The sequence below is a fragment of the Eucyclogobius newberryi genome, unplaced genomic scaffold (assembly GCF_026437365.1).
Source record: "Eucyclogobius newberryi isolate DKJ021-1_F unplaced genomic scaffold, fEucNew1.0.hap1 SCAF_8, whole genome shotgun sequence".
Lineage (NCBI taxonomy): Eukaryota > Metazoa > Chordata > Actinopteri > Gobiiformes > Gobiidae > Eucyclogobius > Eucyclogobius newberryi.
The window spans coordinates 14,946,105-14,958,886 of NW_027316500.1; the positions used below are offsets into that span (position 1 = coordinate 14,946,105).

The window sequence follows — 12,782 nt, forward strand, 5'->3', positions numbered from 1 at the left end:
ATAACTAAACCTCAATTAATACACTTAAAGACTTGTTTTAACACATTTCTGTTGGATTGAGATAGTATTGTCTGACTATTGTTATCAGGATACTCAAAATACTCAAAATATTGAGATATTAATTGTTGTCAATATCGCTCACCAGTTCAGTTTGATGAAAAATTAGCACTATTGTCATGACAATTAACAACTAATAATTATGTCTTTTGAGTGGTGAAAAGAGCTCAAGATGCCGCCTTTAAACGGGAAGCTGAAATCCATAAACATAACGCTTTATTATTCCCGGAAATATGGCACACCACCGAGGCTTCTGAGTGTAGTCAAACTGATACCTCCGCCTCATCAAAGGTGAGCAGCAGGTCGGAGGTCCCGGAAAGAATCCCCCTGGAACCGTCGATCAGGTAATCTCGAGCTGGGACCGAGTACGGGTCTGCCTTCAGCATCTGAGCGGCTTGGACCAGCTTAGAGGAGGAGTTCTCCACCCTAAACAAACATATAGATTTAGATTAGTGTCAAAATACTGAAATTGAAATACTCTTTTTGAATAGATAAATGTTTTTCAACACAATATAATAACTTACATTTTGTCACGAGTCCTTATAGTAGTTCTGATATATATATATATACTTTTTTTAAAATCTTATTTTATCCAATTTATTTTAAAAAATCAATATCAATACTTCAAGTTCAATATAGTTCAAATGGGTATCTAGATTCAATACTAGTTTTAGTACCCATTACTATCTTGGTATTGACTTTTAAGATAACATAATAACACATACAGAATAACAAAAGCTGTCAAAATCACAAACCAGAAATCTGCTTTCGCTTTTCACATATATTATATACATACTCAAAATGTGTAATATTGTCTAACAAAAAGCTTTTGTTATGAATTTATCCTTATATCGTACATGTGAAGGTGTATATTTACTAAAGAAGAACAACCTTGAACCGACACCTTAACGTGGTGGAGGGGTTTGAGTGCCCGAATGATCCCGGGAGCTATGTTGTCGGGGCTTCATACCCCTGGTAGGGTCTCCCAAGGCAAACAGGTCCTAGGTGACGGGTCAGACAAAGATCGGTTCAGAAGCCTCTTATGACGACGACACGAACAAGGCCGTTTACGTCGCCCGGATCGGCGTCACCGGGGCCCCATCCTGGAGCCAGGCCTGGGATGGGTGCTCCATGGCGAGCGCCTGGTGGCCGGGTCTTACCCCACGGGGCCCGGCCGGGCACAACCCGAAAGAGCGACGTGGGGCCGCCCTCCCGTGGGCCCACCACCCGCAGGAGGATCCATAAGGGGCCGGTGCAGAGAGATCTGGGCGGCAGTCGACGGCAGATCTCCAGACACAGAGACTAACTCTGGGGACATGGAATGTCACCTCGCTGGGGGGGAAAGAGCCTGAGCTTGTGCGGGAGGTTGAGCGATACCGACTAGATATAGTCGGCCTCACCTCCACGCACAGTTTGGGCTCTGGAACCCATCTCCTCGAGAGGGGCTGGACGCTCCACTTCTCTGGTGTTGCCTGCGGGGAGAGGCGGCGGGCTGGTGTGGGCTTGCTGATAGCCCCTCAGCTCAGCCGCCACGTGTTGGAGTTCACCCCGGTGAACGAGAGGGTCGCGTCCCTCCGCCTTCGGGTGGGGGACAGGTCTCTCACTGTTGTGGCGGCCTACGGGCCGAACAGCAGTGCAGAGTACCCGGCCTTCTTGGAGTCCTTGGGAGGGGTACTGGACAGTGCACCGACCGGGGACTCCGTTGTTCTACTGGGGGACTTCAACGCCCACGTGGGCAATGACAGTGACACCTGGAGAGGGGTGATCGGGAAGAACGGCTTCCCCGATCTGAACCCGAGCGGTGTTCAGTTATTGGACTTCTGTGCTAGCCACGGATTGTCCATAACGAACACCATGTTCAAGCACAAGGGTGTCCATCAGTGCACATGGCACCAGGACACCCTAGGCTGGAGGTCAATGATCGACTTTGTTGTCGTGTCATCTGACCTCCGGCCGCGTGTCTTGGACACTCGGGTGAAGAGAGGGGCAGAGTTGTCAACCGATCACCACCTGGTGGTGAGTTGGATCCGCTGGCGGAGGAGGAAGCCGGACAGACTTGGCAGACCCAAGCGTATTGTGAGGGTCTGTTGGGAACGTCTTGTGGAGCCCTCTGTCAGTAGGGTATTCAACTCGCACCTCCGGGAGAGCTTCTCCCATGTCCCGGGGGAGGTTGGGGACATTGAGTGCGAGTGGACCATGTTCTCCGCCTCCATTGTTGATGCGGCTGCTCGGAGTTGTGGTCGCAAGGTCTCCGGTGCCTGTCGTGGCGGCAACCCCCGAACCCGGTGGTGGACACCGGAAGTAAGGGATGCCGTCAGACTGAAGAAGGAGGCTTATCAGGCCACTCTGGCTTGTAGGTCTCCGGAGGTCATCGACGGGTATCGGCAGGCCAAGCGAGCCGCGGCTCGTGCTGTCGCAGAGGCAAAAACCCGGCCTGGGAGGAGTTCGGGGAGGCCATGGAGGAGGACTATCGGTCGGCACCAAAGAAATTCTGGCAAACTGTCCGGCGCCTCAGGAGGGGGAAGCAGTGTCTCACCAACACCGTTTACGGTGCGGGTGGAGGCCTGCTGACCTCGACTGGGGATGTCGTCGGACGGTGGAAGGAATACTTTGAGGATCTCCTTAATCCCTCAGTCACGTCTTCCGAAGAGGAAATAGAGACCGGGGACTCGGAGGCTGGCTCATCCATCACCCAAGCTGAAGTCACTGAGGTTGTTCGCAAACTCCTCGGTGGCAGGGCTCCGGGGGTGGATGAGATCCACCCTGAGTACCTAAAGTATCTGGATTTTGTAGGACTGTCTTGGTTGACACGTCTCTGCAACATCGCGTGGCGTTCGGGGACCGTGCCTCTGGACTGGCAGACCGGGGTGGTGGTCCCTCTGTTCAAGAAGGGGGACCGGAGGGTGTGTTCCAACTACAGAGGGATCACACTCCTCAGCCTCCCGGGTAAGGTCTATTCCAAGGTACTGGAGAGGAGAATCCGACCGATAGTCGAACCTTGGATTCAGGAGGAGCAGAGTGGTTTTCGTCCCGGTCGTGGAACACTGGACCAGCTCTATACCCTCCACCGGGTGCTCGAGGGCTCATGGGAGTTTGCCCAACCAGTCCACATGTGCTTTGTGGATCTGGAGAAGGCTTTCGACCGTGTCCCTCGGGGTGTCCTTTGGGGGGTGCTCCGGGAGTACGGGGTCCGGGGCCCTTTGCTCAGGGCTGTCCGGTCCCTGTATGACCGGAGCAGGAGCTGTGTTCGCATTGCCGGCAGTAAGTCAGACCTGTTCCCAGTGCATGTTGGACTCCGCCAGGGCTGCCCTTTGTCACCGGTTCTGTTCATAATTTTTAAGGACAGAATTTCTAGGCGCAGTCAGGGGTCGGAGGGTGTCCGGTTTGGGGACCACAGGATCTCATCTCTGCTGTTTGCAGACGATGTTGTTCTGATGGCTCCATCAAACCCGGACCTGCAACATGCACTGGGACGGTTTGCAGCCGAGTGTGAAGCGGCTGGGATGAGAATCAGCACCTCCAAATCCGAGGCCATGGTTCTCGACCGGAAAAAGGTGGCTTGCCCTCTCCAGGTGGGTGGGGAGTCCTTGCCCCAAGTGGAGGAGTTCAAGTATCTCGGGGTCTTGTTCACGAGTGAGGGAAGGATGGAGCGTGAGATCAACAGGCAGATCGGTGCAGCGGCTGCAGTGATGCAGTCGGTGCATCGGACCGTTGTGGTAAAGAGGGAGCTGAGCCGAAAGGCAAAGCTCTCGATTTACCGGTCAGTCTACGTTCCTACCCTCACCTATGGTCATGAGCTTTGGGTAGTGACCGAAAGGACAAGATCGCAGATACAAGCGGTCGAAATGAGTTTCCTCCGCCGGGTGGCTGGGCGCTCCCTTAGAGATAAGGTGAGGAGCTCAGCCACACGGGGGGAGCTCGGAGTAGAGCCGCTGCTCCTCCACGTCAAGAGGAGCCAGCTGAGGTGGCTCGGGCATCTGTTTCGGATGCCTCCTGGGCGCCTCCCTCGGGAGGTGTTTCAGGCATGTCCCACCGGGAAGAGGCCCCGGGGAAGACCCAGGACACGCTGGAGAGACTATGTCTCTCGGCTGGCCTGGGAACGCCTCGGGATCCCCCCGGAGGAGTTAGAGGAAGTGTCTGGGGAGAAGGAAGTCTGGGAGTCCCTGCTCAGACTGCTGCCCCCGCGACCCGGCCCCGGATAAAGCGGCAGAAGATGGATGGATGGATGGAAGAACAACAGATCAACCACTGCTACATTACCTCATAAACATAACAGAAGGCTCCTATTCATTTAGACAATATTTAAATGTCCTTTTAAATATGGGAGTGTCTACAGAGCCGCGGCGCGCGGCCGAAACTGCTAGGCTATTTTGTGCCGCGGCTCCTGAAACTGCTGGGCTCTTTGACTGCGCCGGGTTAGACCGCGCTGGGTCAGGGTTAAGGTTAGGGTTAGGGTTAGCCATGAGGCTATATGGCCGTGCTGCGGCTCCTGAAACAGCTGGGCTATTTGACCGCGTCGCAGCTCTGTAACCACGGCCTTTAAATACTACAGTAAATTGAGTGAGAATAAGCTTTGAGATTAATATTATACCGCTATTTACAGCAAAATGCATTAATAAATTATGGTAAAATGAACAGTATGCAGCTTCAATAAACAATAAAATAAAATAAAAAATCACTTGAAATGCACAACTGATGGACATGGCCTGAAGGAGGATTTTAAGACTCCTTGAATAAATCTCTGACCCGAGTTGGTTGGGTATCGATGGCCGTTGGTTCATCTATATTTAGGTAGGTTCACATTCCCACATGCTCCTTTCTAAGCCACTCAGATTTATGGTGTGTAGCAGCGCGCAAAGTGCAAGTGCACCTCGGGGACACTTGTAGAGCGTGTGCTTTTTTTAAAACCTAAATTCAGGAAATGTTCAATTGGTAGGTTTTATCTGCTGTAAATCCTATCTAATTTTTTTAATTTAACACTTATGAGGTAAGGAGGTTATTTAGGACCTCAAAAACTTAAGGCCAGATCATGGTTAAGGTTAAAGTACACTTTATTGTCCCCATGGGGGAATGCGTATTTTGCATTTGACCCATTCTTCAATGCCGTTGGGGCAATCTGTAGAAAGTAGTGGGTGCAACAAGGCCATATTTAGAGATCAGGGCTTTCAGACTAACACATTAAAACTGTCACAGGTTACAAGGGAATCCAAAGAGCTGTGCCAAAATATAGAAATATTGATATATTGTGATACTTCATTTGTTGATATAGTATCAATATTATGGGCTGCTGTGTCCATATATCATCATGAGCCTTTATGGTAGATTTCACTACATGCAGCACACCAGTTTTACAAGATAAACATATGTACGTAACACAGTAAGCATATAGACGGTTTTGATGACTAAATTAGGTGTATTTTATAAACGGAAAGTACATGCAATGGTTTAACAAAGATATAATGTTGTAAATATGTATTTGTTCCATTTAAAATAGTGATATATATAATATATAGAATGTCATGTGTAATATATTGATTATCACATGTATCACCATTCAGTGATATCATCGTATCATTATCGTATCGTACCCTTGTATTCAAGATATAGTTTGTAATGTGATTTTTGAAAGCAGTTTAAAGAACCCCAACAAGATCCAACACATTTCACTCAGAAATGCACCTCTGTATACGATGATAAAAAGAAGAACAGAACTTTTTTGTGCAGGGAAAATGGTAACCTCGTTAACCCTGGCCCAGAACAAGTTGCACATTTAGGATATCATGGAATTTTTGACATCTTGAAGCCTGCATTCAGACCTGATGTCAGCTCCAGGCAGCAATCTGGACCAGAACAAGCCCCTCTCAGTGGTGAAGATGCTATAGACCACTCACTGGTCTTTCCTGCCTCAGAAATGGCTCTTTGTTTCATCTGGGAACATTGCCACTTTTCCTAACATTAAATGACTGAGTCCTTTTCTTAACAAGATGCTACTGTGTTGAGATAAAGTGTTGTTGTTTTGCTGCGTGGACAGTTAAAGACAGAGGAGGAAGTAGATGTTGTAATTTAGTTAGTGGGAAGGACTTACTTGATGAAGGCAGGCGGCATGTCTCTCTTCATCACCTGATCCTCAGTCGTCTGAACAGTCTCCTTACCGACCTGCCACACAACAGAGTAATGGTCTGATCTATATCCTGGGCAAGGCTCAATTAATCCAATGTTGGCATAGACAACCAAGCACTCTCACTCTCGTTCATTCATAATTTAGATGTGTAAGGCCTAACAGCACAAGCATAACTATGGACAATGAACTGAGATCAACCCACAGTGACAAAAGGGAGTCATGGACAGAGCAGAGTGAATCCACAAGTATTACTATAATTTATGGACATAACACTTTTGGATTCTGAGTTGTTCCCAAAGTGGCACTGAGCTGGGGAACGCGAGATGACTTGGAAGGAGGGCTAAAAGTAACTATTTTAATACTTAACTAGTCAGCGATTATTTTCCTCTAAATTGACTAGTCCAACTAGTTGATTCAATAATGTTACATTATAAAACATCCTTTGGTATGTGTTTTATAGGATTCAGATAATGATTTTTTTGGTTAATTAGTCACAATTGCTTTGATTAATTGGAAGATATAAGTTTAAAATTACAACACTGTAAATTATCAACATTTTAAGTGATAAAAGTATGTTCTAGTGAAATTAAGTCAAATGACACAATAAACTACTCAGATAAATATAGTTAAACTTTTAAATATTTTCCAAAACGAAACAAATTACTACAGAATTCAATTTTATTTAGCAGTGATCTAAGTTTGGGAACCGGTGTTCTAACATACTAGACTAGAAGACCACCAAATCTTTGAATACTGAATCATGCACAATGTGAGGTTTTTTTGTGGTAAATATAGCTCATTCTGCTGAGGAAATTTAACCAGTGTATTGATTGTGTATTGATTTTTAAATAAGAGTTGTTTAAATCATTTCCAGTTAAAAGTAACGTGAACATTTTTATTAAGCTGCTCTTCTTTTATTTTATGTTTGTCCAAAGTTTACGTTTGAGGAAGTGACCAAAGCAACATGCATGAAAATGGCCCTGACGGTTTATGGATAAACAATTCAGTGAAAGGAAACACCATCAACCAAAGACAATATTGGCCTGGTATATAAATTGCTGCCAAAAATATGTATACGGTAGTTGTGATTTCTAATACAAATACATATAAAACACCCGCCTCCAGCTTGTGGGCCCTCACACAGTCTCAGCACTATAAATGCGATTACAGAGGACAACGTCAGTCTCTTGGTGCTGTGTCGATGGAAGTCTGCTAATAGACTTTAAGGCTCCAGAGACTCAGGTCCAGCTTTCAAACAACACCATTTCCAAGATACAGCCGTTTCCTTTTAGCACAAATCAACCAAAGCAGCTGCATCACAACAACCATTTGAAATGCTATCTCCGTGTAGGAGTGGACAAAACTGACAAAACATTTGCGAATCCATGTGATATTTGGGCCATCTTTCAGATGTGCAAAAGCCTGTAACTGTGTATGTGTAAACATCACACTATAACCTTGATTGGAAGACTACACTGCTTTGGTGTATTTTTATTAATCCGCTCTTATTGTAGCTTTTGTATGTGGTAAATTTGTGTTTTGAATGTATTATTACTAGACGATATACCAGATATTTAATTTTTTGATATATTTGCATATCAGGCAATTTAAATATTATCAACACTTTCGTATTTGATCCACTTTTATGTCACAGCTATAATGATTTTTTTTTCTTTGGAGTTTTTCTTCAGTGGTGAGGCCAACGCAAATAATCTGCCTTTTACTGTGCAGTGAGTTGTTGCTAATTTGGCTTTATACCAGATAACAGACTGTTTATTGGGGCATGGGATTGATCCAAAGAGAGGCTTGTGTGTGGACTTTCAACAACTTATTTTTCTCTTTAACGTTAACCTTTGCTCAAATTACAACCTGCAGCTATAACTCATGATTGAGATAAAATGCCAGAGCTACAAATGCTAGGAATGCTGTTTTACGAGGTGAATGATCTCAGGCGGTTGTTATTGATCAGGGAAATGTTCAGGTTGCACCAGTGCGTCCCGTAAACAGCAGAGGCCCATCCATAATTAATGTGAGTTCAAGTGTTTTGGTGGATGCACTGACAGATTGACATGTGGCTGTATGTGGCCCAACAATAAACGAGTGTGAGAGGAGAAGAACGAGAGCTGCTCCGCATATTCAGACTTCAAAACAAGAGCAAAAGCAAAGCAAACCATAATATGGTTTGCTTTTGCTCTTGTTTTGAAGCATATTATGCATATTATGCTTACAGAAGACTCGACTTATGACAGCACCTGACTAGTAGTGGTGTGTATATTATTTTATCTTTTTTGAAATAACAATAACACCAAATAATGTATAAGTTAATCAAGCAAGCAATTAATTGTCATTCTAAATGATGGGTTAATTCATTTGTTTATAGCTTGAATACACAAAGGCGTTTACAGAACTTAAAGGGGACATATTAAGGAAATTCAACTTTAATGAGCTTTTAACCTTGTTACAATGGCGTTTCCTCATCATTCTTTTTTAGTATGTTGCTAGCATTTAATCTTGATGTCTCAGAATAGATTTGAGGCAGGGCAGGGAACAGAAGGGAAAAGTAGTTAGAAAGCCAAGCTGAACATGAAATTGGCATCAAACACACAGCAGACCCATATATTTGCATAGAGAGGGGCAGTTGGTAACAGTGTGTCCCGGGGCAGAGGGGAGGCGGTGTGGACTGGACACTTGGCAGACACTTTGACTTTTGGGTGCTGCCGTCTCCTCCTGCCTGGTTTTAAAACTGACTCACTTCTCACCTCTCTCTCTCCCCTACTTTCACTGCAAGTGTGTGGTTAATTTACTCAACGATAAATCTATTTATTCCCCCCTCTCCCTCCCCCAAGACACCCTAACCACCTATGAAGACTTCCACGAGACAATCCACATTATAAGAAGCATTTTTCCTCCACAGCAGCAGAAGCATCTTTGGGGTTCATTAGTTGTGTAGTCCCTTGTACTGCCTCTGCCACTGCAAGATTGACACTATCTTGTGTGAGTCTAAGTGTTTTGGTGACCTAGATTTTACATGCCCCCATGGCCTACCACAGAGCCCACCCGGGATGGGGTTAACTGTGTAATTGTATCACTGTGCATTGGGACGCTCATGTTGATCTGTATAGTGGTTATATTTGACTTTAAACATAAGCACACAAGTGTGGAAATGAATCAGCTTTCTAAATTCAAGCCTGTGTCCTCACAAATGTGTGAATATTGGTGTTGGGTGTCATTTATTTTAATTTAAATTGGTTAACCAAGCAACAGCCACTACTGGTCTGACAACCTACGTCCTCCAGTCGCTTTGTAATCTGTATCAGCACTTTCCAGTTCAGCGTTTAAAATTTTGAGAAACATGACCCAATTCCATTTGAAACTTTTCCTTTGATCTTTTTAGTTTATGCCATGCTAAAAGTTAGTGTGTAAAGGTATGTATTCATTGGCCAATAAATAAGGCTGAGCAATATGAAGATAAAAAAAAATCATGATCATGATCCTATCTCTGTGACTATATATAACCATATTTATTCACTTATTTTAAAATGCTTGTTCAAATTTTAATAATACTAATACAATAATTAGCTACATTAGCTAATTATATGCTGAAATTGTTTTTCATTGTTCATTGTTGTATGTTGCACCGAATCACCAAAACAAGTTCCTATGTTTGTGAATTCTGTTCATTAGCAATGGCAAAAAACTTTTCTGATTCTGGAATACCATTCTAAATGTATTTAACATACAAACAGAACAATATAAAGAACATGTCACTGAGAGGGAACATACAATTTTCATAAAAACATCCAAATAGTCCTATATATTTAGTCCAATATATCTGTCCCAATTAGTCCAAGTCCAAGTGCCTGAAGCTGGTTAGTTTTTCAACAATTTCTTGTGAACAGAGCTTGAGCTAGAGTTAATATCTGTACACTTCCTTTGTCCATCTGCATTGTCTGTGCATCCTCGTCCTTTATCTCGCCTCTGAGCTTCTCATCTCCATCACGTGGGACTGGCCAGCAGCTACGATTAGCCTCCTTCTGCTCTATGTCTGGACAAATCAACTCGACGCGCCAACCAATGGAGCGTGAACACTGAACAGTTTTGTCCTTCTGTCCTTCTTCATTGGTACAAAAATATCAGTTTAATCGGCAAGAATCTATTTTTTTCAAGGTCTCCTGAACTAATCAAACACACTCGTGGCTTGTTGCTAGTTAATTTGTACAGTATGAAAATGTGTTTACTAAATTATGTTCCAAGCATGAGTTTGGGACTAACATGAATCCCTGTCTCTCAGTACTGTAGCTCCTGACTCATAGCCATTTAATAGGACTGAATTCGGTTGCCTGTATCAATAGCATTTATGGGTAGGAAGACAGTAACATAAATAGAAATATTTTGTTTTGCAGCAAAATAACTTGCATTTAAGCTCATGCATTTAAAATACATGCCAATGACGAACCCATTTTGCTTTGTTTTGTTTTGTTTTGTTTGTGTAAGCGTCAGTGACAGGACTCCAATCAACTTTCAATGATTATACTGTATTGATCTTTCAGACAGTCCAGCATCACTATCCACATAGAATTTTGTTATTAACAGAAATAAGGGTCAAGAATTCTAGCCAAGAATGAAAAGTCCAATATTATAATTTATGCAGATTCAAGATTCTTATGATTTGTCTATATTTGGGGTCAGCTAAATAGCTGTCCATATAACTGAATGCACAAAAAATGTAATACTTGTAAGGAATCCTTAATAATGTGCAACCCATTGAACCCAGATACATCCAGAAGAAAAGAAGAATGCATATTAGCGCAATCAAACAATTGTAAGCATTGTAATAATTTATTTCGTGACAACACCAGGACAGGATACGTTTGACATGTTGACTTTATGACTAGAAAAAAATGAAAAGCAGGAGCAGGTTACTTTATGCGTGCATTCAAAGACCCAGTAATCTGGACAGGGTTTCTTTAAATAATTGCTGCAGGTCAGAAACAAGTGCCGTTGTTAATGCAAAAACTCACCCGAACAAGGTTGCTGACTGCCGCCTGCACCGCAGCCACTGGCACAGTCAGGTCCGGGATGGCTTTCCCATCCACCTCCCCTTCCTCGTGCATAATGACCAGGTGAGAGATCTGCTGGGCCACCGGCTCCAGGATACTCTCAATGATCTTGGTATGAAACACCGGCATTTTGGATGACTTTTTACCGCAGCCCCTTTAGATGAAAAGACCCCACCTCTCCTCCAACCTCCTCTCCTTCACACGAGGGCAAATCCCGGGTTGGCGATACCGTCCTACGCCCTCATGCGCGCGGTGTGTCCTCTCAGGAGGTCTGGACTTGGACCGTCCGTGTCCTCAGCTGGGAGATACACCAGAATCGTGACAAAAAGGAATCACCGCCCTCCGCCCAATCACATCCAAGGAGCAGAGCTGCCAGGCAGCTCGCTGCTGGTGCGCATTGACGCTGGGCCCTTCGTACGCACGCACGCTTAAGCACGCGCGCATCCGGCAGCAAGTGAGAGCGCTTCCCCAAATGACGTCATGCATGGCAGAGAGCCCCTGAAAAGGGAAAGCGCTGGGGTAAACTTTAAGATCAAGACACATTACAATTTGGAAGGAACAAGCTATGCTCATATGAAAGCGTACAGGGGTGGGGTATGTACATGAATATGTAACATAACCCTGTTTGACATGTGATCTGGTGTCATTAAAAAGTGGTTATAGGTCCATGTCTCCTTTCCTCAGTGTCCACATTTAAATAAAGATGGGAACTTTAAGGAGTTTCCACAGGAGCCACACTTTAGTTTAATGTAGAGATTTCTTTAATAAAACGGAACTCTTCATATTGGAGATATCAATACATTATTGGTACAAGCTCTTTATGTAGGCCTATGTTTTAAAATGTGCACAGGTTAGTTTAAAGTCTGATATCGAGTTCTCCTTGCTCTTCACATAATGTATAGATACTAGAAACCCCAATAACAAAATGTGTATTTATGCGACTCGCACTCATGTGAAGGGCTCCTCGGACCCCATGTGTTTTTTATACTTCAAGATGTGTGTCTGTCAATGTAATCACAAGGACTGGATACTCGCTTTTCAACACGTTTGCATTGGTGTATTATGTATATCTTAGAAATGTAGATAACTTTATGAATTGTGGAGCTGTTAAGGTTGATAACAAAAAAACAAAACACATATAAATACACAATAAATACAATAAAATAAATACAGTGAAATTACAATATGAAGTACATCTTCTACATGGTATTTTGCTCTTTGGAATCTCAGTCTATCTAACTCAAATTTGAACCATATGGTTGTCCCAAAGAATTGTCCTTAAAGAGGCGTGAGCTTCATCCTGGTGATTTCCAAACCCATATAAGGTTGGGACAGTCCAGAGAAGCAGTAAAGTAAACCTGCAATGAGTAGTTGCAGGCCAACAGTGCAATTGGTCCAAGTAACGCTGCATCTGTATATGCACTTGTCAAAACAAACCATGAAATAAAGCATCTGGGGGGTGGCTTGGAGCTTTTGTAAAGAATGCTTTCAGTAATGATCAGCTGCATTGCTCACAGTTTGTGCAACAATCAAGAATAAATGCA

General features: G+C 44.0%; 1 protein-coding gene across 4 annotated transcripts in view; it reads right to left on the minus strand.

Moving 5' to 3' along the window:
* LOC140351062 (vinculin-like) overlaps window positions 1-11,597 on the minus strand; it is a 24,650-nt gene extending 13,053 nt beyond the window's left edge. For 2 of the 4 annotated variants that reach the window (XM_072436714.1, XM_072436711.1), the window contains exons 1-3: window positions 11,200-11,596; window positions 6,143-6,213; window positions 333-483 (exon numbers count right to left, since the gene is read on the minus strand). In XM_072436714.1, coding sequence (XP_072292815.1) covers window positions 333-483; window positions 6,143-6,213; window positions 11,200-11,367 — 390 coding nt within the window. In that variant the 5' untranslated portion in view covers window positions 11,368-11,596. Of the gene's footprint in view, window positions 1-332; window positions 484-6,142; window positions 6,214-11,199 lie in introns of all 4 variants that reach the window. The other 2 variants (XM_072436713.1, XM_072436712.1) reach the window with 2 other exon arrangements.
* Window positions 11,598-12,782: the final 1,185 nt, after the last annotated feature.